This window comes from Aspergillus lucknowensis, assembly GCF_044049455.1.
Source record: "Aspergillus lucknowensis strain CBS 449.75 chromosome Unknown BJX67scaffold_12, whole genome shotgun sequence".
NCBI lineage: Eukaryota > Fungi > Ascomycota > Eurotiomycetes > Eurotiales > Aspergillaceae > Aspergillus > Aspergillus lucknowensis.
In genome coordinates this window covers 432,890-454,844 of record NW_027263556.1, presented here as the reverse complement: position 1 = coordinate 454,844, position 21,955 = coordinate 432,890, and the positions used below count along the sequence as shown (strand labels likewise).

At 52.8% G+C, this 21,955-nt stretch overlaps 12 protein-coding genes across 12 annotated transcripts; 4 read left to right on the top strand and 8 right to left on the bottom strand.

Moving 5' to 3' along the window:
• Nucleotides 1-974: 974 nt before the first annotated feature.
• On the bottom strand, nucleotides 975-1,793 carry BJX67DRAFT_379803 (uncharacterized protein; the record flags this gene model as incomplete). Its single annotated transcript, XM_071032655.1, has 1 exon — nucleotides 975-1,793. One exon carries the CDS (start codon nucleotides 1,791-1,793, stop codon nucleotides 975-977), a length of 819 nt encoding a protein of 272 aa, XP_070887841.1.
• A 113-nt stretch (nucleotides 1,794-1,906) lies between these two features.
• On the bottom strand, nucleotides 1,907-2,278 carry BJX67DRAFT_40081 (uncharacterized protein). Its single transcript, XM_071034935.1, has one exon. It carries the CDS (start codon nucleotides 2,218-2,220, stop codon nucleotides 2,020-2,022), a length of 201 nt encoding a protein of 66 aa, XP_070887840.1. The 5' UTR covers nucleotides 2,221-2,278; the 3' UTR covers nucleotides 1,907-2,019.
• A 143-nt stretch (nucleotides 2,279-2,421) lies between these two features.
• BJX67DRAFT_349425 (uncharacterized protein) lies at nucleotides 2,422-3,550 on the bottom strand. Its single transcript, XM_071028743.1, has 3 exons — nucleotides 3,128-3,550; nucleotides 3,070-3,074; nucleotides 2,422-2,997 (listed from the first exon to the last, which is right to left on the bottom strand). Exons 1-3 carry the CDS (start codon nucleotides 3,416-3,418, stop codon nucleotides 2,736-2,738), a joined length of 558 nt encoding a protein of 185 aa, XP_070887839.1. The 5' UTR covers nucleotides 3,419-3,550; the 3' UTR covers nucleotides 2,422-2,735.
• Nucleotides 3,551-4,117: 567 nt separating this feature from the next.
• On the top strand, nucleotides 4,118-6,552 carry BJX67DRAFT_379801 (uncharacterized protein; the record flags this gene model as incomplete). The annotated part of the gene is made up of 3 exons (XM_071032654.1): nucleotides 4,118-4,223; nucleotides 4,354-4,646; nucleotides 5,332-6,552. 3 exons carry the CDS (start codon nucleotides 4,118-4,120, stop codon nucleotides 6,550-6,552), a joined length of 1,620 nt encoding a protein of 539 aa, XP_070887838.1.
• Nucleotides 6,553-7,333: 781 nt separating this feature from the next.
• On the top strand, nucleotides 7,334-9,126 carry BJX67DRAFT_40014 (uncharacterized protein). Its single transcript, XM_071034934.1, has one exon. It carries the CDS (start codon nucleotides 7,660-7,662, stop codon nucleotides 9,058-9,060), a length of 1,401 nt encoding a protein of 466 aa, XP_070887837.1. The 5' UTR covers nucleotides 7,334-7,659; the 3' UTR covers nucleotides 9,061-9,126.
• Nucleotides 9,127-9,597: 471 nt separating this feature from the next.
• BJX67DRAFT_349415 (siderophore biosynthesis protein) lies at nucleotides 9,598-11,682 on the bottom strand. The gene is made up of 2 exons (XM_071028742.1): nucleotides 9,915-11,682; nucleotides 9,598-9,853 (listed from the first exon to the last, which is right to left on the bottom strand). Exons 1-2 carry the CDS (start codon nucleotides 11,354-11,356, stop codon nucleotides 9,736-9,738), a joined length of 1,560 nt encoding a protein of 519 aa, XP_070887836.1. The 5' UTR covers nucleotides 11,357-11,682; the 3' UTR covers nucleotides 9,598-9,735.
• A 198-nt stretch (nucleotides 11,683-11,880) lies between these two features.
• On the bottom strand, nucleotides 11,881-13,597 carry BJX67DRAFT_39885 (putative proline utilization protein PrnX-like). The gene has a single exon (XM_071034930.1). It carries the CDS (start codon nucleotides 13,295-13,297, stop codon nucleotides 11,888-11,890), a length of 1,410 nt encoding a protein of 469 aa, XP_070887835.1. The 5' UTR covers nucleotides 13,298-13,597; the 3' UTR covers nucleotides 11,881-11,887.
• A 434-nt stretch (nucleotides 13,598-14,031) lies between these two features.
• BJX67DRAFT_39891 (cyclin family protein) lies at nucleotides 14,032-15,582 on the bottom strand. Its single transcript, XM_071034931.1, has one exon. The coding sequence runs from the start codon at nucleotides 15,491-15,493 to the stop codon at nucleotides 14,252-14,254; it is 1,242 nt and encodes a 413-aa protein (XP_070887834.1). The 5' UTR covers nucleotides 15,494-15,582; the 3' UTR covers nucleotides 14,032-14,251.
• Nucleotides 15,582-16,356, bottom strand: BJX67DRAFT_39882 (uncharacterized protein). Its single transcript, XM_071034929.1, has one exon. It carries the CDS (start codon nucleotides 16,250-16,252, stop codon nucleotides 15,671-15,673), a length of 582 nt encoding a protein of 193 aa, XP_070887833.1. The 5' UTR covers nucleotides 16,253-16,356; the 3' UTR covers nucleotides 15,582-15,670.
• Nucleotides 16,357-17,085: 729 nt separating this feature from the next.
• On the bottom strand, nucleotides 17,086-18,524 carry xgeA (putative endoglucanase). Its single transcript, XM_071034933.1, has 2 exons — nucleotides 17,978-18,524; nucleotides 17,086-17,922 (listed from the first exon to the last, which is right to left on the bottom strand). Exons 1-2 carry the CDS (start codon nucleotides 18,310-18,312, stop codon nucleotides 17,520-17,522), a joined length of 738 nt encoding a protein of 245 aa, XP_070887832.1. The 5' UTR covers nucleotides 18,313-18,524; the 3' UTR covers nucleotides 17,086-17,519.
• A 637-nt stretch (nucleotides 18,525-19,161) lies between these two features.
• Nucleotides 19,162-20,204, top strand: erg2 (C-8 sterol isomerase ERG2). The gene is made up of 3 exons (XM_071034932.1): nucleotides 19,162-19,609; nucleotides 19,661-19,687; nucleotides 19,771-20,204. The coding sequence occupies exons 1-3, from the start codon at nucleotides 19,327-19,329 to the stop codon at nucleotides 20,106-20,108; spliced, it is 648 nt and encodes a 215-aa protein (XP_070887831.1). The 5' UTR covers nucleotides 19,162-19,326; the 3' UTR covers nucleotides 20,109-20,204.
• A 60-nt stretch (nucleotides 20,205-20,264) lies between these two features.
• Nucleotides 20,265-21,782, top strand: BJX67DRAFT_39758 (putative PP-loop ATPase superfamily protein). The gene has a single exon (XM_071034928.1). The coding sequence runs from the start codon at nucleotides 20,345-20,347 to the stop codon at nucleotides 21,596-21,598; it is 1,254 nt and encodes a 417-aa protein (XP_070887830.1). The 5' UTR covers nucleotides 20,265-20,344; the 3' UTR covers nucleotides 21,599-21,782.
• Nucleotides 21,783-21,955: the final 173 nt, after the last annotated feature.

Below are 21,955 nucleotides of genomic sequence, written 5' to 3'. Positions count from 1 at the left end.
TTAGAATTCTTCTCAGGAGAGAATAGACACCGTTACTTGGATGTAGAGAGAGCAAGGCAATGCATTGTTATGAGACCGTTGAGATCTGTAGTTGGATACCATACGGAAGGTGACTTGTGGCTTCTGCAGACAGCAAACAAGGCTAAGCTGCGAAGTAACACTGTCAAGCCCTGGAATGTATACGTCTCCTAACGGCGACTTCGCTAATTCGGAAGAAGAGAAGTCAGCTTTGTTTCGCAGAATGTCCAGATCCTCGAAATAGGTAAGGATCGAGTTTCCTACAGACGTACTAGGTAACTTGCCGAAGCTTCGTAATAAAGCTCCTTGATGCATCCGGAGGACTATCATTCCGCGATTGCCCGTGTGTATGATGCGCTTTTTGCCGTATTTTGGAAGTATAAGAGGCGTAATATCCGCGCGGCGAGAGCTACCAGGCAAATGAGAGATCACGAAGAGACTGGGAAATTCTCGGTTCACAGACGGTTCACCCCCTTGATATCAGCGGTCGGTGTTATCTGGAGCGGACGACCAGCAAATGGTATAGGTATCGCTTATTATATACCATATCTGCTCCACGAGAAGCGGCAACTGAACAGTTTGTGGGACCTCGGCGTTTGATGAGAGTCATATTCAACACGCCACGCTCCATCGGCTTTTTGCGAAGTAAGAAGAAAACAGAAGGCGGCTGTTCAAACTCCCCTGTCACGGAACCTGCTCCATCAGGGACACACGCTTCAAAACCCAGCTCCAGCGTGGGCAAAGGAAAACTGAGGTCCCAATATCGAGTTCATAACACTTTAAAGGGAACGGCGCCTCGATTATGATGGGAGAGGGGAAATTTGAATTAATTGCTGCATCATGTTAATGAACTAGGCTATGAATAGTGCTAACCTCCCGAGAAACCCTCGATTCCCTAGTCAGAATCGGCACGCCAGAATACACAAAGGATCATACCACCACAATATCGCCCATACCTAGACAGTAACGGATTGACCGGCAAGGGAGTGAGTCTGCTGTTTTCCCGCAAAATGTTCCAAATCGTCGAGAGCGGACTGATACCTTCGCCCATGAATCGCAGCTCCGCTGACCTTTAGCCACTCCCTCCACTTTTTAATCGCATTCCACGTTGCAGTGATCATATAGAGAGCTAGGACAATGTAATATCCATACTCCAAGAGCAGTGCGTCCCAAGTTTTGAACGCATACGCTTGATGCGCCCCGATCCAGAACCCGACGGATACTACCCCAATCACCGACCCGGCAATGGTGCACACGGTAGAACAATAGGCCTTCAAAGCAAAAGGATGTACGTCACTTGCATTGTATGTCTTCGTTGGATGGTACTCGGGCATGTGCGGTATTTTGCTCAACGAAACACCTAAGAAGGCGAGAGCGAAAAGCATTAGAAAGACAGCGACGACTAAGTACGCGGGATGCTGGTTGATAAGCTGGTGTGTAATCACAAAATTGGAGGTGAAGCTGTGGGCGATGCAACCAGACCCATTGCAACAGATCAACTTGTGTGGGGGCGTTTGGGCGATGACATCCCAGTCGACGCCTTGACTGAGGTTGAGTGCGGTTTCAATGTCGCGTTTCATTGGGATGATGAAATTGTGCCACGGGATCTTTGGCACGCCGCTCTTTGGCCAGTCAGCTTGGGCCATGTCGCTATCACCAAATGGTAGGCGAGATATGATTTCCGTATTTCCAACCCAGATCTCGTTGATGGCGTTGCCCGGATCAGTGAAGTTTTCCGACTTAACCCCAGCAACGGCGGACACTTTATGGCCCATGCGGAGGCTGAAGTCCGATGGGAGCCAAGGAGTGATAGGACGGTGTGAGAACCGGTGAATATCAGTATTTGTATTTGTTTATGATGCGATACAGCCAAGGATTAACACGCAAGACAAGTATCGGGGAGACGGAGTTGGCGATATGATCCTTCTGGGCGCTCACAAAGCTTCGAGGGACGAGTTTTGGGAGAGCATCGTGCCTTCCATTATGGGCGGTTTGTTCCTGCTACCTACCTTCGGTTGGATAACTACAGTAAACCATCAGGCAGGGAAGGTGCGACCGATTGGGGACACTACTGACCCTGCCGAGTACCACGAGTACCGAGACGACGAGAGCGACAACAGCATGCGCAGGACCAAGACCGAGATTGACGTCTTCGGCACCGAAGAGGGCGTTGTTGAAAGAATCAAAATACTCCGTCGTCATCGGCACTCCGAAAGCTTCGTCTCATCAACTGTGACATCCAATGCAGGTGAATGACAGAACAAGCGGTTGTGATCGTCGGCGCTAGGCCCAAGAATCTGTGATCGAAAAGGGGCGAAGGAAAATAGCGCCATGAGACTATTCCCGAAAGCACTTAGCATGTCCGGACGAACCCTTGAGGTTCCTGACTTGAGAACCACTTCAGCACCACCTGCATCACGGACTGTTTCCAGAGTCCAGACTCCGCAGTCAGGACTCCTACCCAAGGCAAGAAAATAATTCTCCCGAGGTCCGTTTTCCGGGGTCCTCTAAGCCTCCATTATTGCAAAGATTCAGTGACTGCATTTGCGTGAGCTTGTGTTTGTTCCTCGAGACTCGGAATTCCTTTCCTCGTGGAACATCATCCAAGATTTCTATTCCTCCACGCCCAGGAACCAACCAATGATCCAATCAATCCTCTGTAGCTTGATTGCTTATTCGAAAACGCCAGTCCCTGCCGATCGGGGTGGAATCATCCTTCAATCCTCCATCTGCCTATTTAAAAGCCTTGTCCCACACGCCTGACCGTCCCATCGTTGCTCCTTTCTCACCCCATCTTGGCCTGTGACATCTCTTTTTCTTGCCGTCGACCACATTCGTTCAAAATGTTCTCTTCTTGGTACTCTCTTGGCTTCATTGCCGCTCTCGCTTCTCTCACTAAGGCTCTGCCTACCAAACCCAACACACCCTCTATCGAGGACCTGACCTCCGCAGGTACTTCTGAAGTCCCTGAGCTTCCCTGTACGTCTCTTCCTATATTACCAGGATCATCACTAACGTAACTGTGCTGCAGCCTCTGTATGATACCCGTGTCCTCTATTACCCCAATATTTGCGACAATCCTCCCGGAAACCATACTAACTGACAGCAGACTGGCTCCGGTGCCGACTTCCCCGATAACGGCTCTAGCTTTATGGGCTTTGGCTTCAGCAACGATATTGATCTTGGCAACCTCGAAGAGTTCCCGGAGGTCACTACCGACTTCATTGTAGGTAGCCTGCAGGGGTTCGGCGAGGACAAGGACAACGACAAAGAAGATGAGGACGAGAAGGCTGGCAACTAAATTAGGAGCATATGAATGACTTGCACCCCCGTTAACAAAGCGATAATACAACCAGACGTTGTCGAAGGGGGCATTCATCCACTGTTTCACACCTTCCATCCAGCCGACCTACCGGAGAGCTGCCATTACACGAACGTACATAATCATAATAGAACCCTGGAAAGGGATCCAACCTCAGCCATTGTTGTTAGTGAACATTTGGTTTCTAATTCCACACCACTACTTTTGAAATCCAGGTTCAACTAGAAAAATACCATCTATAGATGCGTACAGGCCAGACCATGAGGTATATAACGTGTTCACCACAAGCAAGGAACCGGCCCCTCCAGGGCTCCAAACAAAAGAAACCACCCGGCAATGCAAACCTCAAATATCAAGTCGAATCCTCTTCGAACTCCTCGTACGCCTTCTTCCCAACAATCCTTTTGCATCCCCTCCTCTCCCTTTCCTCAATCAACACCCCCCTCGAATCCCCCCTTCCCCTCTATCTTCGCATAACCATTCGTACTCGTCACAAGCTCACCCTGCCCGTAAATCAGCGGAAGACATGCGGGTCCCCACGTGATTGGGGCCCGTGCCTCTTCTTCTTATCATACTCGAAGCATCTCTCACTGCCGGTTCATATCGCAGCGGCCATCAGCATCATTGGCGCCATCACTAACCCATGTCTTACTGGGCCCTCTCAGCCCTTTCTAGCAAACCTTCTCATCCCATCAATTACACCTACACCCACCAATTTTGTCTACGCCGAAAATCCCAGCAACGAAAAAGGGTAGGCACAGAAATCCCACACTCGCCATGAGAAACCCTGCAGACCTTCCACCTGAACTCTTCACATTAGTGCTAGATGACGTCCTAGCAGAGTTTGCCGTCACTCAAGTTTGCCGTCTTTCATTGGTAGACCGTAAGTGGCAACAATTCTTGCTCCCGCGGATCTATACCATGGACCTATGATGGAGCCCAGCACTCTTTCCACTCCCTTTGGAGTTTTTGGCTGACGGTAAACCGCAACCCCAATATTGCTGGCTTGGTAGAAACGCTGGTAATCGGTAACTGGGGATTCAACGAGTACGAAACGCTGGGCCGTGATTCTTATTATCACCTGGAGACTTCATATCTCGATCTCGTGCGCACCAAGATCCGTACAGTTGGATTTCATGGCCAAGAGGAGACTATCCTTGAGGATCTGGCACGCGGTGACCGTCGACCGATCATGGCGCTCCTTCTTACCTGTTTCCCAAATGTTACTGCGATCGATGCACACGTGCCTAGATCTGACTCTGTCTTGGGCTCCGTCCTTCGTCGGATCCTGGCTCACCGCAAGAAGGTGGGTGCCACCAGCACCACCTCAGATGGAGCTCCAATTCACTCACTCATTTGACCTCCGTTCGTCTGTGGTGTGAAGTCGATATTGAAACCAACTTAGATCTAAATGGTGCCTATGAGGACAGGGCCCGGCTGCGTCTAGATAACGTGTGGCCGCTTATCTTCCTCCCAGGGCTCCAGACCCTTGGGCTATATGAGGTAGACTTTCAGGGGATGTTAAAAATACTGGGGGTCAGGGCAATGATGCTACTATCCAAGATCTCACAGTGGCTTGCGCATCGCACTCGGAAGCCGCGCTTGAAGATTTTCAGGCGTTCATGGCTACCATGCGCAACTTAGTACGGTTCTCATTCAGCTTCGATGATATGTATTCTGGTTTTGCCGACGACGACCCCCCACTTGTTGTATCCAATTCTGATCTCTGGCCGATCATGGAAAGGCACCAGCAGTCGTTGCAGGTCCTCGACATTTACCGGCACGGGGATAGGAGGTCTTATGCTAGACATATCGGGCATACTGATGAACTCACCAGGTTCAGGCAGCTTCAGCATCTGTCTCTTTCGGTCGACACATTGCTGGGACGCGACACAGAGTCTCCTCCCCCACCCACCCTGCTCCGGGATTTCCTCCCCGCTGGACTACAAACACTTACGTTCTACCGGGGCGAAGGGCTCAAGATTATCTAGGACCTCGAGGCTCAAATCGCAAACGCGGTCTCCATCAAGAAGTGCCCTTCCCTCAAGCACATCACACTCGAAGATATGCATCACTCCAATTTTGCCCGCGCTGTGTCCGAATCGCAGTCCCTCCAACACACCCTTCGCACCGCGGGAATAAGCATCTCCTTTGTGAGCAGCAACCCCTATCAGGACCGCCTGGGTGCAAACTACAAGCTGGTGGCAGGTGGGAGAAACTTGACCCTCTCGCACGAGTCATACCAACCGCGGCTTTCTGGCCAGCAGCGATACGAAATGATCATGGACCAAATCAACCCAATGGAGGACACCGACCCGGAGCCTAGCGATACAGAGGACATGCACTTCGAACGGCACGAGAGATACTGCCTCCCGTTCACCGACCACCGCGGGAGCACTGCATACATGGTTTTCAACGCCTATGTCGAGTGTCCCCTCCCCAAGCTTTACTCATTCGCCGTATACCTCACGCACAGCCATATTGACCCTCATCACCCAGATATCCACGACAGTCTCAAGGTCTTTTATGAGGCAGCCATCTCGACAGACTCTGGCAACCTCGTCGTACCGGACATCTGGAGACTAGACTTCTACTTCGTCCCCGGTGCCACGGATACTGAGTGCACGGAACATTTTCACGGCGAGCTAGCAGTCCGCGGCAGCTTCAATGCAACGATTCGAAGCTACCGCGAGTACCGCCGCGCAGACCCGCAGCACGAACCTCCGAGCCCCCCAGGAACACTACCCGGTATGGTGGACTGGTACGATGATCATTCGAGGGCAGGCAAGATGCTATTTATCTGCGAGGACATACCCGATCCGGCCGCGGCTACGAATGGAGGGTGGGTTATGTGGCAAGTATGGTTTGGTTCGAAGCCCACAAGGAAGCCCTGGGAAATGGAGGAGTGGGAAAGGGGTCATTTTGGCCTAAGTGGGTATGATAATGGTCCTCCAGAAGGGTGGGTTGATGAGAATGCTGGTGACGGTGAGGGTACCAGCAATGGTGATCACGATGAGGATGGCGAACGACAACCCATCTCAACACCACGCATCGTGAAATCTAGGTGCACAATGACACAAGCAAATCCCTTGTGGGACGGGGACGATGTCATAACTTTTGGTGCTATCATGTCCGCCAACCGGCCCATGGTGCATGGGAAAGTTAGAGACTTCTGGACCAATGCGAAAGCATGGGGGTGGAAGAATTGGTAGCACAGGACAATTGGGTGGGAGATCGCAAGCAACTTTATGTGTATATACTGTAGAGTATTGAGTAAATAAACATCAAAAGAGACGAAGACTATTCGTACGAGGACTAGAAGAAGAATTCCCAGGGTACCATAGGTACCCCCAAAGACTGTTATACGCACGTCATTGTTACAGCATCTCAACTCACCCAATTCAAGATTCACACATGGAATATCCCCCCTCTCCAACACAGTTAGGGCTGATTGACGATGATACCTCGGTTGAACGCGGGAACTAAATTAAACAGCTTCAACAAAACCCATCTATTGACATCGATAAAACTCTCAAGCCGATCTTTGAACTCCTGGTCCGAGTCGCCGGCGAGCCGCCCGAAAACCAGTTTGGCATCTGGCCTTTTACCAGCCATGATTTGTCCGAGTCTTCTTCGAGCGTGCACCATACGAACTAGGTATGACTGAGTATTCAAGTAAGCTCCACGTGTACCGCCCTTTTTAGTGGTATATTCCACGCAATCACTATCATTGTCAAGCGTCCGTGGGCCCAAGTGACGAGTCGAGGGATTTGTGAAAATCCCAAGTCGTTGTACCCTGCGCGACGGCTTGTCTTGGCTCGTGAGACGCAATCGTCGACAGTCATCAACAGGAGATCTGACGATGGTGAGGGGATCTTGATTGAGTCTGCCTGGATCAGCTAATGAAGCTCAGAAGACAAGAATCGAATGCCTGCAAAACCAAATCGGCTCACTGGTTGATTCGATTGATCAAGAGATCTGGAGAGATGGAATCTGAGTGGCTGCAGTGACAGTGTGATGGTGTGCCGTGGATGCATCCCGGCGCGTATTTGAGCCAACGAGAACCCCGCATTGGGCTCTTCTTCGAAGGTCCTGTTTCTTCACATCACCACAAGCCCAATCATCGCCGGCTCCCAGCATTTGCTGCCTGTGCCTCTCGTCGTATATCACCCCTCGCGCCGTCCACCATGTCTGTCACCCTGTCCGTTTCCGTACAGGATTTGCGGCCTCATTCTCAGTCGCTCGAGATGTGCTCGAGACTCGAATCACACATAAATCCACCGACTCGACTCTCACCCTGAAGAAACGACGCATCAGAGATGCTGCCTCTCCTCGCAGCCGTGTTCCTTTTCCCCGTTGCCGCCGTCTCTTTGTCATCGGAGCAGCATTTCTCATCAGATCAGAATCTCCATCGGCGCCGGGATACCCTCGACAACCCGCCTCTCGACGAACCTCTGCTCGCCGTCCAAATCGGTGGAATTGTGGGAGCATACGTGATCTTTGTCGCGATTACATTGACCCTGCTCCTCGTCGTCGGACGCCGTCTCCGTAGAACAGTGCAATCGTCCAACTACTCCCTCCAGGTTGAAATGATGAAGCCCAAGGCGCCCATCACCACCACGGCAAGCACCGACCCGAGCCCCGTCACGCCGACCAACAAACACGGCTTCAGGTCCTGGACCAGCCTCACCAAGGGCGCTCACTCCCGTGGTGCGTCCAACAACGGCAGTGTAGCCACGATTGATCATGAGTCCGTCGTTGCCGCCGACCGCCGCAAGGCCCAGGAAGAGATGGAGATGCTCTACGCAGCCGTCATGGAACACGACGAGCGGCGCTCTGCCGCTGCAACTTCCCCGATTAGCCCAACCCAGGAGTCTATTAGCTTGAAGGACCTCCCACGATCACCAGTGAGCTACCACAGCACAAACCCATTCTCCGACCACAGCTACGCCGCTCGGAGTCCTGTTTTTCAGCCGCCTCACCAACCACAATTCCAACCCCACCAATTCCAGCAACAGTTCGCTCGTGCTCCTACCGCTCCTGCTGTTGCTCCTGTCCCCGCTGCTCCAGCCGTCACTTCACCCCCGACAAGTCCCCGCTCCACAACCTCGCGCCTCTCGCGCATCTCAAACCTCTCCCTCTTCCACTCCAACTCGAACTCGACCACCCAAAACACAGGCAAAAAACTCCGCTCCCCGCGCCTTCCAGTCCGAAAACTGCCCATTTCCTCTCCGCTCGCTTCCCCCGACCCCGCATCCCCAAACTCAGATCAAGTGCCGCTCTCACCACGGCTCTACAACCCGCCACCTCCTCCAGTCCCGCCCACAAACACTCGGACAAGCACCAGCACCACACACTCTCAGGAACGCATCACACGCACCGCAGCCCCTGCGCCACTGAACCTCAATGCGGCGGTTGCAGGACCGGGCGCTGGACGCTCGTCTTCTTCTCTTCCCTTCCGTGAGGCATACCCGCAGCTTCTCTCCGCGCCGCCGACAAAGACAACTATCCTAGAGCGGCCGGAGAAGGGGATGAATGGGCCGAGGACGGGTCTGCCGACGCCGTATAGTCCGTATATGCCCTTTACGCCGCTAACACCACTGACGCCGAGTCGGATTGTTACGAAGAAGCAGCGGAAGAGGGAGGGGAGGGAGAATGGGTTGAGGGCGTTGAATGAGGAAGATGCGGTTCGGGATGAAGAGGATATATGGGGGTATTAAGGGTACTAATCTACATTCATTTTTCATGGCTTTCCTCGTCTCATATTTCTGGTGTTTGGTTTGGTTTGATATCCACAGAACAACGTGCTAGCATTTCAGATATATCAGATACACTTAAATATGCGTTACTACCTACTTTATCCGACGCCTGTCTAGCCGCAGCGTTTGAGAAACCTCGGGGATAGGAAGCTTGAGATTTCCCACAGGCCACGAATGCAGGGGATTTACGCCAGAGGAAACAGGAGGAGGGCGCTCCCGTGGCTTTTTACCGCGTCTACAGTTCTCTAATAACATACCTTTCAACCCTAATATGTTTCAAGAGTGGCTATACTGATTTCTCTACCCTGGAAGCCCTTGAGCTCACGCCCTGCCTGGTGGCCGAGGAGATGGACTATGCCTTTTCATATCTTGACTTGCCTACTTTAACAAGGATTAGCTGAGTTCCTGATCCGCAGCAGCCAGTCGCTTCTCTGAAAAGTCTCGGTACATCCATGAGCATTATGACGAGATCCTGTCATATTCTAATGCAGTATGTACCCGGCGGAGCGGCAAGTGTACGTCAATTCCAGACCTGCTCGCTGAATAAAGCGTTTCCTCGCCAAAATTCTAGATTAAATTATATTGTCGTCTGTATACATCGTCATCATAAGATATGCGTCATTCATAAGATATGCATCATAAAGAGGGAGATTCCCAGAAATCCCTCCGGATTTTCATCAACGCCGACTGCTTATGAGGGAAGGTGACTTCGCCGTCTTTGGAGAACCCTGCGTCTTGTAGATAGTTGATTATTCTAATGCACTCTGTTAGCACTGTCGCACAAAAGAACATACTTCAGAAGAGGCCGAACATACTTTTTATTGTCCACTCGCGGCTCCAACATTACAATCTGCGTACGCATATCGGCCAGCCAGCAGTAATGAACCAGGGAACTGAGCCATGCAGAGACCCTATGTGGGCCGCGGAACTCCTGTTCTCCGACGAGAACATGGATGCCACGATCATAATTTCCAGGGTTCCCAATCAGCAACCCCAGAGGATCTTCCTTGATCCAATAAATCTCAAAATATCCGAACGGCTTACCGTCCCAGCAGCCGATAACGGGGAAGCTATGCTTCTTGGAAAGGCCTTGGCGCAGGAATTCCTCTTGCTTTGAGACCGGACCGGCCTCGCCCCACGCTGCGGTGACACGCGGGTCATTCATCCACTTGTGCAGGTATTCAAGGTCCGACGGCGTATTCGGCATAGGCTGGTCAAGGTCCGCCGGCGGGCTGAGTGGGCGGATTGGAAGAGGTTCACCTGACCCGCCCTTTTGAGGTGGTAGATATGGTACTCGGAAAGAGAGGTACTGCCGAAGGCTTGGGATGTAGCGCACATAGAAGACTTCTCCCTGGTGGGGGGGCTTCGGTCTGATTGGGTGTCGCACGCCGTTTGTTATAGTGAACTGGGAAGGCGGAGGAGGGAAAAAGGTTGGGAGATGGCTGTGTGATGCAAACGGCCCTTCACTAGGCGTGTAGCGGCCGGAGTCTGCAGATGTCGGACGCTTGTTCGGATCCCGCAAATACATACTTTCCCGCGACGGGGAAGCAACCCTAACGAACGGCGACGCGGCTACGGAATGCGGTACAGACTGCGGGCTCAAAGTGAATAGGTATAGTCGTGGATCAAGCTGCCAAAAACTGCGCCGACTGACAAACATGTGTGTCCAGCCATCGTCAGAGTATGGCTCGGCTCCAACGGACGAGTCGTCGGACGCGATAAGGGCCATCCGCTCCAGCTTCTGAAGTACATTGCGGCCTGTGAAAATGCCCTCGCGCCTGATATTCACCCGCCAGTCCCCCTTCGGTTTGCCGGGTACCGGTGTGCGCGATGATGCTTCAGTATACAGGTGGAGTTCCGGTTCGGGTTCTTGAAAGTACCAGCAAAGAGTGACCCACAGCATCATGGCTATCTGCCGGGTCGGCGAGATGACAGGCTTGTAATTGCTGTCCGGAGGATTCACGATGTACGAAATATAGAGCTCATCGCTGGACAGAGTTGGAGTGGTAAACCGAGTCACCCGTGGCCGAAGCGCATCTCTCTTGTCCACCTCTCGAGGTCGGCCCCGTTCTTCGTCGGGCACTTCCCTGTCCGGGGCCTTCCCGGCCTCCTGGCGCGTCGCAATGACAACATTCCAGCCCGGAGGCAAGATTGAATTGCCCTGGATCAGATTCTGTGATTTGAAAGTAAACCCGCCGAATACGCCAGCAACCTGGAAGCACTGGCCATTAGGTAATGAGATCTCGTTGTACCGCATGTTGGAAGCCTGCACGAGCTGGAAGAGAAAGGGAGAAGAAGGGAGACAAAGAAGACTAGGACCTGCCTAGTACCCTCAAGTATATATAAAAAGTAAAATAGAAAAGAAAAAAGAAAAGTGCCGGAGAAGGCTCGAGCTGCATGTGGGTTGGGGTCAACCTGCTCAAGTGGGATGGAAGTAGTGGGCGCGTGTCGGAGAAAAACGCAATCAGAATCGGCCTCTTGGAATTTGCTCGGGATCGAGAAGACTTCAACCGAGTCTCCTGGAATTCTGCAGGCCTTCACGGCCTAGTTTATATGCCCTCACAATGGACTGTGTGAGAGAAGTTGCGGCGATGGGGCAGGGGCGAGGGGTGGGGTGGCACTTGATGTCATGCCAGGCCATTTCCGTTTTGGGCGGTCAGGTGCACGCTGTCTTTCCCCAATGTGCGCAAATCATCTCTCTGAGGATTCCGATTACTCTGACTCTAAGGATAAAAAATCTGGACATCAACGATAGCAAGATCCTGAATGGCTGATTAAATCAAGATGTTTAGAATTCCTCCACAGTTGTGCCAATCTTTCTCGCCCGCGCCAGCTCAACCAGATCGCTTCCTGTTACCAAATCCATCAGACCCAACCCTACCCCCTTGAATATGACATTGCCTCGCTCAACCCATTCTCGTAGTTGTTTTTGATCATCTTCAGCTCCGCTCAAGTCCTTCGCAACATCCTTCACCATGAGCAGCTCTCCGATCTCGACTACCTGGTGCGGCTTAATATCTGCTTTGATGAGCTCCCCAGCCTCCTTCATTGCCGCATCCAGGCTATCAACCACGATAACTCCGCTGCGGTGAACGTGTTTGTGGAAATGGCGATGTGGAGGCCGTACTGCTACCTCCTCCCGGAGGATATCGGGGTGTAGTTCCGCCATGTGTGGTTTGTACGATCCAATAGCAATGACCAGGCGGCCCTTCCGTCTTCCTTCCCTTGAGGTGAGAAGCTCCGCTGGAAACAGGGGATCATGCGATGGCGTACAGCAGAAGATCGCATCTGCTTTGTTAATCGCGTCGGCGAGAATCCGTTGGTACTCCCCAAACTCGCTGCTAACAGCGGAGAATTTGACGTCCCCTCGCCAACTAGAGTTATCCGGTGCATATATCTCCTGCAGAAGCTCGGCGGCCCGCTCAAATGACCGGTTCACAATGAATACGCGTTTGATATCCTCCCTGCGGAGGATGAGCGCCAGCCGGATGTGCCAGTATGCCTGCTTGCCCGCTCCAAACACCACTATTGTGCGCACACGCTTGCGCTTGTTGAATATCATAGTCGACGTCAGCGCAGTTCGAAATGGCGTCAGCTCCTCCGCATTGATCAGCCCAAACGGCAGGCTGTTGTCGTCAAGCAGCGTGACGCTCCCCTGAGGCGAGGTATCCCGTGAACCGGCCGCGGGCCACGCACCCATAGTCTTGGACAGCCCTGTCTCGATAGGTTGATTGTCCACCGAAGCCGAAGGGAGCGGATCGCTGTCGCTGGATGTGCTTGAAGACCGCTCGGTCGAGTCTTCCTGGGACGAGAATGATAGGTCACTCACCTCGGAAGAGAGTGAGGTAACGGAATCTCGAGACCCTGGGTCTCCCGAAGTGAGTCTCTTGAGACCGCGGAGGTCGTCCCCCGTTTCCACCTCACACCCTGGTGTCCCGCCTTTATCTTGTAGCGATATCACTTTCATCCCGATCGCATGGCGGGTACTAGAGGGCATGAACAGTGTGGTACGGCCGCAGAGACGAGTTACTGCCGTTCTTCGTGGTTGGAGGGTGGCTGCACAGCCAGAGTCCTGGTTTCCGACGGAGTAATCTCGTAGTGCATTCCCAAGGCTTTGTTGGATAGAGACAACCTGGTCCCGGTCTAGCGAATAGAGGAGGGAGCGGAGCTGTGCTCCGGAAATGATTGTGAGTGGCATAGCTAGAAAACCGAGGTTGGCAAGCAGCGTGAGCTGCCACTGGGACTGTCAGGACTCAGTAGGCGCTGCTTCGATTTATATCTCCAAAAACGGCGAGAACGAAGGGGCCCAAATGCCCAAAGCCAAATACTTGGAAGTAAGAGCCGTCGGAGGCAAGGAAATAACGGGCCCCGGAGATATAAGTGGCAAAAATGAGAGCCTGTCAGGTGCTTTTGTAGCGGTTGGCCGTTCCCGTTGATTCAGCGCCCGGCAGGCACAGAGAGTGGAAGCATGCAAATGATTTATCTGATTTCGGAGAAAGCAATTGTTCTCGAGGGCGTGGAGTCGATGAATGACGACAGAAAAGTGTCCAAGCGGGGGTGTCCGAGGCGATCCATGGTTCACCCTTGAGTTATCATCCAGCTACGAAGCGAGAAGCGGATCGGAGGTACCAGCAGAGATAAGGAGAGATGATGCTCCAGAGTTACGATTCTCCTCAACAATAGACCCAGATAAGCCAGGCGGAGGCGATTGAAGGGGCACATTTCCGCTCCATTCTTCATCTCCAGCTTCCCTTCCGGTTGCGACCGGGTTCCCAGCCTTCCAGGCAGCCTACTGGGTATGGGCTCCACGAATGGCAAATTCCCTCATTCTCAAGTTCAAGGTTTATTCTGCATTAAGATCATACATGGCATATTACTTACATCCAATCATACCGATATCCCACCAGCCATAACCCAAGAAAGAACAAGAAACAAGACAGAACGCCACCTTCGAATGCAATGCAAGGTTCACATATGAAACTGCAGAAATCCTTCTGAGACTGGGTATTGGATGGAGCCGGGTTTTTGGCGATAAAATCGCAGGGTATTAAGTATAAGACTAGTTTTCTTAGCGTGTTTGTGAGACCAGCTCAAACATCGCATGTGGGAGATGTCAGTGAGTTGTGTGAGACGACAGGGCTGGGGCCAGAGACTAAGCGCGAGTCCGCATCCGGTTGCCCATGTAGGTCCCAGTAGCTGATGCCAAGAAGCGGGCCACAAAACCAGTGCCACTGGTCGACTGGCCACTCATGCGCATCTTCTTACTCGGCTGCTCTTCACTTTTTGCCACGTCCGTTGGGATCAGCATTGAGGGAAGATGAATGTATCCACTGCTCAGGCCCGGGCTGCGCGACGCATCAACCACCTGGACGTCGTCCATGCTCGTGTATGAGCTGGAAGGGCGCAGGCTAGCAGGAGTATTGCTCCTCGTACTTGGAGCAACGCTGGATGAGCGCGAACAGAGCGACGGGACTGTTTCAGTCCGCGACAAGCTAGGGACATCCTGGACGGAAGGAGGAGAGACCGACGTGCCACTACGATTCGACGGGCCGCGTCTGGGAGGATAGGGCTGGTATCGGTCGGCATCAGACATGCAAGAGGAAGCATCACTTTGAAGGCTCGAGGAAGATGACATAGAGGAGAGCGATGCGGTGGATTCAGGGCTAGGAGGAAGTCGGCGGCGGGCCTCCAGACGAGCCTCAAGCTTCTGGCGGCGAAGACGGGAGGCCAGCAACTCAGCGGATGCCTGATATTTGCGCCACTCACGGGATTGGCCCATCTCAGCTTCCTGTCGTTGAAGCTGAAGGCGATGGCGAATTGGGGCGAGGAAGGGCTCCAGATGAAGGAGAAGGTCAGACTCGTTGACGCGAGTATCCCAATCCAGGAGAAACAAGAGCTGGCGCTCCATCAAGTTCACCTCCGGCAGGGAAAATCCAAAGCCCTCATAGCCTTTAACGGCAGTGTAACGAGCCCAGTGCTTGTTCTTGGGGCTGGAATCGTTTAGGTTTTTGGCTGCCAGGATGAGGGAGGCAAGGAAGATGCGGTGGACGGTGCAGCGCATACCCTTGGCGACCGGGGGAAGATGAGCACGCAGACGGGCGAGGTAGACAAGAGTCGTCATTAGGGTTGGCACCTGAACCTGCGAGCGGGCCACCAGTGAAGCGATGAACGCCTCTACTGACGGCAGAAGCGCCAGCTGCTGATCGGCAGCGTCCATCGGAGGGGTGCTAGGAGGTGTATGTTGTCCGTGAACACGATGTGTGGTTGCGGTTGCTGTCACATGGGACTCGCAGCGGATGACCCGTGCAGCTTGGAGGGCCAGATGAGCAACCATCTCCCCTGACACTGGCTGGATGATGAACTCCTGCAGTGCTGTTCTGTTGAGGTCCATCATGGTGTATGTTGTAATGTCGTTAAGAATAGTGAGGGCGAGAAGAAAATAATAGAAGAAGCAGAAGCAAGAGCGAGGGCCCGAACAATAAGAGTGCGTCGTACGTAGATGCCACTGCAGAGATTCCAAGGTGATCGCCGAACGTAAAGAATGTGGGATAAAATCGTCCTGCCAGCAGGATCAAGTATGCGCTTGTTGTCCTGTCAACTGAGGAAATTCTGTATGGGGCAAGCAGTGAGACAATCGGGTGAGACACAATCGACCGATCAATGCAATATAGAAGATTAGGTAGACAGGAGAGCCGAGAGAGGGTGAGGAGGGAGGACCAAAAATAAAGGAAAAAAAGAGCAACAGGAAGAGTCGAGCCCAGGAATGAGGATGATGACCAAGATCTCGTGCAGCATTCATGAGAGATTGCCTCCTGATATAAATAAGACCTTCAACTGTCAGGGCGAAGGAGCAGCAAAAGGCTGGGCTGCAAGGACTGCACCAGTGGCCCAACCAAACGCGCGACCTGCATACTTGGGCCAGTCCCTGTCTCCATACTTCCAGGCCTATCGTCGCAGTTGGCGCGCGCGAGGCCAGGACCGTGGATGATTGGCAGGAGCACAGGCAAACTCGCCCTTCAATCAGATGCCAAACATGCACGGTCTCGGGAATCAAGGGCGAATCATCCCCTTCCAGCGCGTTGGTCCTGCAACAGCTGGGACGCGCCTCCTGAACAGTGTTCAAAGTCACCGAGGCCCATGACTCGATTGTCATCACTGAGAATGGAGTTCGTCCCTCTCCACTCTTCTCTGAAACTCGATGGACTCATTTGTGGCTGGAGGATTCGGTTCGACTCGACTCAAGCGATCGATCGGCAGCAGGACTTTGCTGCATGTAAGCGCCCAAGGCACTGGCAGCAAGAAGGAGAGGGCTGCAAATCCCCGCGCTGACACTGCTATTCTTGTTAGCACTGAAATAAAAATCAGGCATCCACGAAAACTTTGAAGGAGAGCAACGGATGTGTCTGCCGGCGGGAGATGGCACTCTCTCCCTCGCAAGCTCCTGGAAACCCCTCCAGCATCCTTGGGACACAGGAGCTGAAACGGGGCGCGTTTTTGACATTCTCCCGTCCATTAGTTCGTGACTGCCAGTTCGGCTCAAAACCGAAGGGCATACGTCAGTCAACCCCCAGCGATGGCCAGATCGTGCTCCCCATGGTGACTTTTCGGTGTCATTGGGTGTCTGGTTTGTTGCGACTGCACGTGATTTTATGAGCTTCTACTGCTTCACAACGGTTGAACTTGACAACCAACGGCTTCAGATTTCTCGAAACTAGGATGACCTCCAACGATAGTATCCTCGTTTCGTTCATTTACACATAGCTCCTACTTGAACATTTGGCCCTTCCAAGCCCGAAATTTCCTCCGCTCTGCTCTTGAGACTTCATTTCGATCCATCATCTGCTCGGCGGCTATCACTGGCGAAGGGACCGCGTAAGACAGCTCGAGCAGGACGTACGTCGCGTCTCAGGAGGCCTGTGGAAATACTGGTAAGAGCTCAAGAGCGGCACCTCGCTCAAGCAGCGAATGATTCCAAGGCTATTTCGGGTACGGCGTTGAGCGCAGAAAGTTGTCAGTGGCCTGCTCGCTTCTTGAGCAAAACGGTCAAGAGGGCGTTTAATGGACAAGTATAGACCGTTTCTAACTTAAGAACACACTATCAAGAGTCGAGTAAGAGTGTCGTGTTGGTCACTTTGTGAGAAATGGGAGGCTGCTATTTTTGCCTCGTAGCCGCCGAACTTGTGTCAAGCTCCACCAAGTCGAGCGCTCAGAGAGATCCCGAATTGGGTCTCGATTATTTTGGTCTCTGTGGAGCTGCAAGCGCTGAGTTATTATTATTGTCCTGAAGACGACAGCAAATACATTGATGGACAGGATGCTACTTTGCATCAACTCTGGCGGTCTCACAAATCCATCTACTTCCCACAATCTACCCATACGAGCCAGCCTATTCATGTCCAAGACAGAAGAGGGATCATGGATTACGAAACCTCCACGGAGTAAGTGGAAACAGCGAGGTTCGCATCTGAACCGACGAAAGGCTCTGTGCCAGCCTGCACGTGGGTCAGGTACTGGCTCGTTGAGAAACCTTGGGATTCCACCAGGTAATTGATGAATTCAACCAGGTCCGCCGAGAAGCTTTCGGTTGTAGAGGATGCGACAAAGCTGTACACTTCCATATTACCGTTCAGACCGTACCACAGGTCCCAGGAGACTCCTCCAAGCGTTACGCTCGCAATAGAAGAGCCCGTCGAGGAGATCGGACCCGCTCCTCCCAGAGCGGCCAGCCAGATCATGATTTCGAACTCTGAGTCGCCTCCGACACTCGAAGATGTGAAAAGATCATAGGCAACGTTGGCCACCACGTCGGTTCCAGAAGTGTATCTATTCATGATGTTTAGGCCGGAGTTTCTTGGTGGAGACCCTTCACGTAACTTACTGCCATTCCCATGTAGTCGGGATTGAGCTCACGCCACTGAGCTGAGTTGCGTTGAATTGGTACGCGGCGTTCGCGAAGCTCTTAACATTGTACTCGCCGCCAGCCCAGCTCCAGCTCGTGTGCCAGGCGATCGTGTTGCCGCTGGCCGAGTCTAAGCCAGTGCATTGTTCGCCGCTGTCGGCATTGTCCTGGCCCCAGAGATTGTTGTACAGAATAAAGTCACCTTCAGTGACGGTATCCCATTGACCGCAGAAGTCGGCACGGCGATGATGGCCCCTGGAGGTTATAGAGGCAGCCGAGGCTAGAGAGCCCAAGGTGAGAACGAACAGCTTCATGTTGTTGGCCAGTGATCAGGTCCGACGGTTCGTTATCTCGACTTCGCCACAAGAATTCTTACTTCAGGGTATGGCACGGCACGGCCGCATGGTCGCTATTTAAGCCATGGAACTCGCCCACCCGGTGGGGGGACGCACCGCATGGGGCCGAGGGCTTTCGGGGGAAGAAAACCACCCGGTGGGGGGACGCATCACCATGCGGAGTCTGGTCGGACATCATTTCGCAAACAAGCTGCCTAGGCAGACAGTATGATATACGTTCCCGAATCCTTCAGCAATATAATCGGTGGTTGGCAAGCTCACAAGTACTGGCAGTTCTCTCAGCGAGTCTCGATGAAGAGCTCAAGCCTCATCAACTTCTCCAGCAGGAGCTTGTTCCTCCCACGACGACATAATTGCCAGGAAGTTAGCCGTTCGCATTTCCCTACTCATTGACAATCGACGCCCAGGTGGTGGATTTTGGACCGAACGGTGGATCAGCCGAACCCGTCTCCTTCAGCATGAAACACACTGTCTCCGGAGGACGTTCGAGAACGGAGACAACGAAGACCGAAAACTGCGACAGAACCAGACACCCGCTGGCCGTGAGATACTGACCAGACGACATTGGTGGAGGATTTTGTCTTGGAGCTGGAGATCTGCTTCGGAAAGAGCGGGACGGAGCCTTGTCAAATCCGGGGAAATGCCTCCAATTATGAAGCAACGGACATTTCTTGAGGAATCCAGTTCAAAACGTGAGCATGAGCTAAAATGTCGGGGGGCTTGGGGCTTCAACAATCACCAAAAGCACCGAGTTGTCTGTGCTGTGAGCAAGGGACATGCAAGTCAGACTGATCGTCGCCAAGTCTCGTCGGCAACCAAAGGAAAAAAATCAGATGATAATTATGGACTCCGCGGCCTCCAGACACTGCCAGCCTCCGCAAGCATCCCCTTCTTCTCCCTTATAAACTTCCTTTTCTCCCAAATAAATCGTCTCAAGAAAATCAATTGATTTGCGGTCTGCCATTCGGCCCAATGCGCACTCTCAGCTTCGCAATCGCGCTTCTGGCGCTGTTTACCGGGATGTACAAGTACCTGGACGCGCGACTGGAGCAATTCTACATTTTTGACCCGGCGCATTTGCACGATCTGTCGCAACGCGCAATCGCTGCTCACGGAAATGACACCCGCTCCGTCGTCCAATATATTGTGTCCGAGCTCGACGAGAAAGTGGGCACCACGCACTTGAACAAGGATGAGGAATGGGTGTTCAACAACGCCGGCGGCGCAATGGGCGCCATGTACATCATCCACGCCAGTACGCGAGCGCCCCATTTCTTCTGTTCCCAGATTTGCTAATGCGCTATAGGTATCACCGAGTATCTGATCATCTTCGGTACGGGCTACGGTCTCCTCCCGCGTTCCTCCCTCCCAGTGCGCAATGTACAGCGAGACCAAAAACTAACAAGAACTCCCCAGGCACCGCCATCGGCACTGAAGGCCACACAGGTCGCCATACCGCAGATGACTACTTCAATATCCTCCAGGGCACCCAGCTCGCCTACGTCCCTGGATCCTACGAGCCCGAAGTCTACCCACAGGGAAGCGTCCACCACCTTCCCCGGGGTCAGGTCAAGCAGTATAAGATGGACGAGTCGTGCTTCGCTCTAGAATATGCCCGCGGCTGGATCCCTCCCATGCTATTCTTCGGATATGCGGATACCTTTTCCAGCACTCTGGATTTTCCGACCCTGTGGGATACCTCTCGCATTACGGGGCGGGAGATGATTGCCAACGCTCTTAAGGGGAAGATCTAGAGGGAAGAGTTGGGTCCCGAAGGAGACATGATTCTTATACGCTGTATTATTTATTTAGACTTCTTTATTTCTAATCCTAATTGTCTTCTTCCAAAGCTGTTCCATCCTGAAATTCCCCCCTGCGCGTATGCAAACCAAACAAACCATGACTCAGCATCGTTATCAGTTCGTTATCAGAAAGCGCCGCAAAAAATCCAACCCGCCCTCACCCCCACAATTCTTTGCTACATAGCATCATGGCTCCGACTGAGTGTTTTAACTGCCAGAAATCAAGGGCGGTTATAATACGACCCAAAAATCGACATAAGCTCTGCCGCGAATGTTTCCTAGCCGTATTCGAAGCCGAAGTCCATGAAACTATCATCTCAAACTCGCTCTTCACCCGAGGTGAGCGAATTGCTATCGGTGCCAGTGGTGGAAAAGACAGCACCGTGCTAGCTTCGGTACTTAAAACCCTTAACGAACGGCACGACTACGGACTGGATTTATGTCTCCTTTCCATCGACGAGGGAATCAAGGGCTATCGCGATGACAGCCTGGAAACGGTGAAGCGCAACTCGCGGCAGTATGGCATGCCGCTCGTGATCGTCGGATACGGGGAGCTTTATGGATGGACAATGGACCAGGTCGTGGAACAGATCGGCAAGAAGGGGAACTGCACATACTGTGGAGTATTCCGGCGGCAGGCGCTTGATCGAGGTGCAGAGCGATTGGGTATCAAGCATGTTGTGACGGGCCATAATGCGGATGATGTGGCGGAAACCGTGATGATGAATCTTTTGCGAGGCGATCTGCCTCGTTTATCCAGGGGAACAAATATCGTGACGGGCTCTTCATCTTCCGACATCAAGCGCAGCAAGCCGCTGAAGTATGCGTACGAGAAGGAAATCGTGCTGTATGCGCATCACAAGCAGCTTGACTATTTCAGCACCGAGTGCATCTATTCGCCAGAAGCCTTCCGGGGCAGCGCCCGCACATTGATCAAGGATCTTGAGAAAATCCGGCCGAGTTCAATTCTGGACATCGTGAGGAGCGGTGAGGAGATGGCCGCACTTGTGCCAATACCAGATGGAGGACAGGCCGCACCCGAGGAAGACTCCGCTGTGGGAGGTTGCGGAAGCCAAAATGGCCGAACGCGCGGCGGCGAGATGGCTGAGATGGAAAAGACACTGACCGAGAACGAAGCTGCAGCATCGTTAGAGACGGAGATCAAAATATCTCCGCTACAAACCTCGGCGATTCCGCTACCCAAGAGGAAGAATAAGCCCAAGAAACCCCAGCAGAAACCCACATCCAAAAAGCAGGTCCTGGGCAAGTGTGAGCGGTGCGGGTATATTACCAGTCAAAAATGGTGTCACGCATGCACCCTTCTGGAGGGCCTGAACAAGAGCAGACCCAAAACGACCATCGAGATGGAGATCAGCCCGGAGGAGGAGGAAAGTAGCGCAACGCTACGGAGACAGATGGAGCAGGTTCAGCTAACGGGATGAGCCGTCCTGTACTGAGCTCAATTTCAAAGAAGTCGGAACACCCGACACACCCCAGGGCAAGAAACCGCTTCCGCCCAGCCCACCTGCGATAGCAGAAGGCAGGCCAACCAACCAGCAGGCAGACCTGTACTCTCCAGGCAGATTAACAGGTAATGATATAGAAAGCGTACAGCCTAGCATATAGGCAATGTGCAAATGCATAATCCGCAACACCAAACACCTTATGGTACAGACAATATTCCCAAGAAGAAAAGCCCCCAAACCAAATAGAAATCGTGATACAAACCCCACCCTTGTATACATCCCAAGCCATCCATCTATACTCGACCCTTCACCCCAACTCTAAACAACAACAGC